This window comes from Cyanistes caeruleus, chromosome 14 (genome assembly GCF_971803275.1).
Source record: "Cyanistes caeruleus chromosome 14, bCyaCae1.hap1.1, whole genome shotgun sequence".
NCBI lineage: Eukaryota > Metazoa > Chordata > Aves > Passeriformes > Paridae > Cyanistes > Cyanistes caeruleus.
This window is the reverse complement of record NC_141714.1, coordinates 3,493,232-3,498,708: the sequence shown is the minus strand read 5'-3', so window position 1 is coordinate 3,498,708 and position 5,477 is coordinate 3,493,232. Positions and strand designations below refer to the sequence as shown.

The 5,477-nt window shown below is 48.2% G+C and overlaps 1 protein-coding gene across 2 annotated transcripts; it reads left to right on the top strand.

Moving 5' to 3' along the window:
• Positions 1-1,569: 1,569 nt before the first annotated feature.
• On the top strand, positions 1,570-4,197 carry LOC111945957 (UDP-N-acetylglucosamine transferase subunit ALG13-like). 2 transcript variants are annotated; one of them, XM_086850783.1, is made up of 4 exons: positions 1,570-1,917; positions 2,273-2,465; positions 2,650-2,788; positions 4,053-4,197. In XM_086850783.1, the coding sequence occupies exons 1-4, from the start codon at positions 1,705-1,707 to the stop codon at positions 4,162-4,164; spliced, it is 657 nt and encodes a 218-aa protein (XP_086706909.1). In that variant the 5' UTR covers positions 1,570-1,704; the 3' UTR covers positions 4,165-4,197. The 2 variants fall into 2 exon arrangements, with proteins under 2 accessions (XP_086706909.1, XP_086706908.1); XM_086850782.1 differs by having other exon boundaries at positions 1,665-1,917; positions 2,300-2,465.
• Positions 4,198-5,477: the final 1,280 nt, after the last annotated feature.

Here is a 5,477-nt window from a genome sequence, read left to right as displayed (position 1 = left end):
TTCATCTGGGGCTTCCACTCACAATATTGGACAGGGACTTTATTTAACCTTGGGGTTTAAATAGAACCATGGCTTGGGTTGGCAGGGACCTTAAAGCTCACCTGGTTTTAACTCTCTGCCACGGTCAGGGACACCTTCCACTATCCCAGGTTGCTCCAAATCCCATCCAACCTGGCCTTGGACACTTCCAGGGATGCAGGGGCAGCCACAGCTTCTCTGGGCACCCTGTGCCAAGGCCTCAACACCCTCACAGGGAAGAATTCCTTCTCAATATCCAGTCTAAATCTGCCCTTTTTCAGATTAAAGCCATTCCGCTTTGTCCTGTCACTCCAGGCCCTTGTCCAAAGTCCCTCTGCAGCTCTCTTGGAGCCCCTTTAATCACTGGAAAGGATTCTAAGGTCTCCCTGGAGCCTTCTCTTCTCAGGGATGAACACCATGAGCTCTCCCCACCTGTCTTCCCAGGAGAGGTGTTCCAGCCCCTGATCCTCTTTGTGGCCCTCCTCTGGACCTACCTAACCATGTCCTTCTCATGCTGGGATGACAGAGGTGACTTGTGGGTCAATTGGATTTTTGCTGCTAATTCTATTCCTGAGCTGCTGTTTGGGTTTCCTGGACTGACATTGTGTCCATATCTTTGCTGGATGGTCACCAGACCATGCCTTGTTGGAGAGATCTTTACCTGGCTCACATTGTGGCCACACTCAGCTCCCAGATTCCTTTTCCTGAGGGACAACAGCAAGAGCTGGATAAGGCTGGGCAGAGCCACTAAGTCACTGTGTCTTCAGGACACCAGTATTGTTTTGTTCTATTGCGTTTTTCCTCCAGAAAGTCTCTGCTGTCAGCACTACTTGCTTTAATCAAAAAATAAAGTACATTTCAGCGTGGCTCATTATGCTAAATGAAAACAACAGGGGGCTAATGAGCATTGTGAACAAGGCATTAGCATGGCAATCAGAGGTATCCTCAAGACAGCTGCATCTTTCTTCGAACACTGCATACACAACTGTGTATACAGTTGTGACCCCATCTATTGAATTTAATTCAGGGAATAAACAGATTTAGATATCTAACTTTGGTTTATCTTTGTAGCACTGTGCATTGTGTTACGCTTACTATTAAGAAACAAAACTGCCAGCTCCTTTTGTGGAACTCTTCAGGGGTCATTCTTACTCTTCAGCAAACAACAGTGTGCTAACACATTTAATATTCATAATTTTGGGATAGAAGTTAAAGTGTTACTCCCCCAGTCAGTGTCGTGGGAGGCTGGGGACAATGTCAGTCTGTAAAGGGAAGGTGGCTGTGGCCCTGCTCTGGCAATGGCAGTTCTGAGCACACCCAGACAGGCTGCCCGCGACTTACGTGGCTCCCCAGTGCTGAAATAACACGTGGACACCAAAACTTTCCGAATCCCTTTTCCAAATTTATTTCTTTTTTATCTCTGCTCCTTGACAGTCTAAAAACATGGAACAGTCTTGCCTACCCCTCTAAACGCTGCCGGACAGCGGGCTCGTTAGAGCGGCCACCACCCCTGCTGGTGTGGCACCGTGGGGGAAAGGCCCACAGCGCCGTGGCACCTGCCTCGCCTGGACGGAGGCAGCGGGACGAACCGGGCGGGGAAGGACCGGGAAGAGAAGCGATCGTAGGGAACAAGGAGGGACGGGGAAGGACAGGGAGGGACGGGGAAGGACAGGGAGGGCCGGGCCCATGAGGGAAATGGGCGTTCCCGCCCGCCCCGTCCCTCCCCTCAGCCCGGCCGCCATTTCGGGAGCGCAGTGCGGGCGCGCGGCGCCCCCTGGCGGCCCCGCGGCCGGCCCGTCCCTCCCCGTCCCGGCGGCCATGAAGTCCGTGTTCGTCACGGTGGGCACCACCAGCTTCGACGAGCTGATCGCCGCCGCCGGCTCCCCGCCCGCGCTGCAGGTCAGCCGGCCGAGACACCGGCTCCGGTTCCGGCCCGGGCCTGCCCTCACGGCGATGGCGCCTGCGCGCCATGAGCTGCTCCGCCTCCCCTGGCGCTGAGGGGGCCGGAGCGGGGGTTGGGGGGGTCCTGCGGGGAGAAGCGTGAAGTGTTGGTGGAGGAATGGGAGGGACGGTGGGAAGGGGAGGGGGCAGCGGCATACGGGCCGGAGTGGTTGGGAGCTGGGCACACCCCTCACACACCCTCCCTATCCCCGCCTCATCGCCTTATTCCACTCCCGTCGTCCCCTCTCCATCGTCCCCCTCTTCTCCATCCCTCTCTTCATCCTCCCACCCGGCACCTCCCCATCATCCCCAGCCCCGTTATCCCTCCCGTGCCCCGCAGGCGCTGCAGAGCCGCGGGTACCAGAAGCTGGTGCTGCAGGTGGGCCGGGGCTCGCTGCCCCAGGCGCAGCCCAGCAGCAGCTCGGCCGTGGCGGTGGAAGTGTTCCGCTTCAAGGACTCGCTGGCTGAGGAGCTGCAGAGGGCAGATCTGGTCATCAGCCACGCAGGTACAGCCCCGGCTGCTTCCTCGGGCTGCGGGAGGTCGGGGGGTGAATCTCTCCGGCTCCAGGGTGGGCTGGCTGGGAATGCTGAGGTCCACAGCTAGAGTTGGGTTGTTCAAGAGGCTCCCCTGTTTCAGCAGCAAGTAGGGCGATATTTCATCTCTCACCATGTTTTCTGTTTCTTTCGTAGGTGCTGGTAGCTGCCTGGAGACTCTAGAGAAAGGAAAACCACTAATAGTAGTAATAAATGACAAGCTGATGGACAACCATCAGCTTGAGCTGGCCAAACAGCTCCACAGAGATGGCTGTGTCCTCTACTGTAACTGCAGGTATGGAGCTGCTGTGGCTGTTCCTGCTGGACAAGAACATTCAGTCCATGTGACTGCAGAGCTGAGAATGTAACAACGAAATGTACATCCTTCTCTGTAATCTCCATCTGGATACTAGATTTGCCAGAGTGAATACTAACATTAGGTAGTAATTTACCACACTTACCAAGCCTTTTGACCATGGCCTCTTTTAATTATTTTTTTCTATTTGAGGGTACGTGTCTTTAGATTAAAAGAAGAAAAACACTTGAATTCAGGGAGATTCATAAATCAGACATTATCTGGTTAGTAACTTTAAGTACTTCTGCTTTTCAAGTACTTATTCAGGCTGCCCTTTTAACCAAACTTCCTGAATCCACCATACCCTCTGACAAGGGGTTTCACAGATCTACTGCCTGTCACTTCAGGGGAAAAACCCAAATGAAACAAACAAAACACACCAAAAAAAAACCACCAAAAAAAAACCAAGCAAAAAACACATGAAAAAATCCCACAGTCACCAAAACCACCTAGCTCCTTTTTTTACCAAAAACTCCTGTTTGGTTTATTTCTTCTCCAGGTTTTGACTGTGTCTTACTGTTTTCTCTTTGCTTGTGACTGACTCCACTCTTAAAATAACAGATGACTTTTAAACTGAAGGCAGAGAAAATGTCACTCCCATTACTTAGTCTTCATCTTGTTCCTTTGCCCTGCCAGCAGAATTTCATGTTTCAGAAGAGCTTTCTGAACAGACCAGGCCTGGCATTTGTTTACACTGAACAAGTTTCTTAAACTCATTATCTTGGTGCTTCTTGTCAGCTTTGGAATTTTTATTTCTTTGTGTTGGGCGGTGCCAAGCATTTGAGCCTTATTTGCAGCCTGATAATAGCAAGTAACAGATTGACATAGCTGTTCTTTCTGGCTCTCTGATCAGGGGAGAACTCTGCCATGTGTTCAAATAGGATGGATTTCCTCCTGTGCTTTATGGAGAAGAGCCTCAGATCTTGTTCAGTCTCCCAGCATTGCAACCACAGAGGATTAAAAAGTTTAAAAGTTTGAGTTTGTCTCTGAAAGATAGAGAAGTGTGTTCTCAGCAATGCTGCATACAAGCCAGTGCTGGCTGGGGCTGCTGCTCTGTGCATTCTCTTCCTTTCCATACAGACCCTTATTTAATATTTCCATGCTAAGGAATTATGTGTGGATGAATAGAAAGAAAATTGTATAAAAAAAGTCCTATGGGATGGATCTTTCTTCTTTAATTTTTGTTTTTTGTCTGCTTTTACAGCACTCTTGTGGAGACACTGCAGTCAATGGACTTGTCAGCTTTGAAACCTTTTCCTCCTGGACAGCCAGAAAAGTTTGCTTCATTCTTGGATAAAGTTCTTGGTTTGCAATAAACAAAATGGAGAAATAAAGAAGTTGGAATAAAATGTCTCATTTCTTACGCTTAAGATCTAGCAACTGGGCCAAACACTTGAAAAACAGATAATTTAATATTAACCGAGATTAAATGGCTTCCATTTTAGTGCCCAACTCGTTCTAATCGTTTTAAGCTTTATGCTTAAAAGAGTACAATGCCAATAAGGGGGGGGGAGTATGGACTGTGTAGTTGCATGGACTGATATTTTTATCACAAAAGCTGCACTGGGATGGTAATTCCAGTGATGAGGACAAACAAAACTACTTTTTTACAGGCATGGCATGTGCACAATGGCCTCTTGACCATTTTTGTCAAATACAGGCAGAAATAAATTGTCTTTGTTAATGTTCCTGTGATGTTCTGCACATGCCTTCGGCTCTTGTTTCATGTGTTTACAGAAGCACTGAAAAGAGCTTAAAAGTGAGAGATTGAAGCTTAAAAAGAGAAAAAGGCATATGTGGTGAAAAAAGTCACAAGCAGCTGTCAAACTGCTGCCCTGGGTTTGGCAATACAATTGCTCCTTTTGCACGGTGTTACCCCATCCTAATCCATCTGTTTGGACTTCTCCACACCCAGTGTTTCCTATTTCGATTACATGTAAGGAAGAAATTCTCCCTTGTGAGGGTGGGCAGGCCCTGGATCCCTCCTGGAAATGTCCAAAATCAGGCTGGACAGGGCTTGGAGCAGCCTGGGATAGTGGAAGGTGTCCCTGCCATGGCAGGGAGGTTGAAACTGGATGAACTTTAGGGTCCCTGCAAACCTAAGCCATTCTGGGATTATTTGATGCTGATCAGAGCTCCCCATTTAAAATGTTAATAATGATGTTGATGCTACATTGATTTCTTCAAGTATTTTGAAAACCAAAGGTGGTTTAAAGTTTAAAATGTTCATGCATATTCTTAGGCTTCTAATGTTCTAGAACTTTAGATGTGTATAATTGGTGCTAATTGCCTTTCCTACAAGGACATTATTCTTTTGGGGGGGCGGGGGGTTGCTTTTGTTGTTTAAAACAAGAAAATTAAACTCCTTAAAATTAAACTCAATTAAATTGGCCCCATCTTATGTCTCAGTACAATTTTTATGAGGAAATTAAATGTACATAGAGGCATTCAAAACAACCACAAAAGACTACAGGTGGAATACATCAGGCCGGGTCAGTTTTGCCAATCCCCCAAAGTTAACCCAAATACTCAATTGGGAGCGACTAAGATTTTTCTTTCACTCCCGTAACGATTTCTATGGAGTTATTTCAAACTCACTGCTAGAAACTGCCCTCGAGGCCGGAGCGCA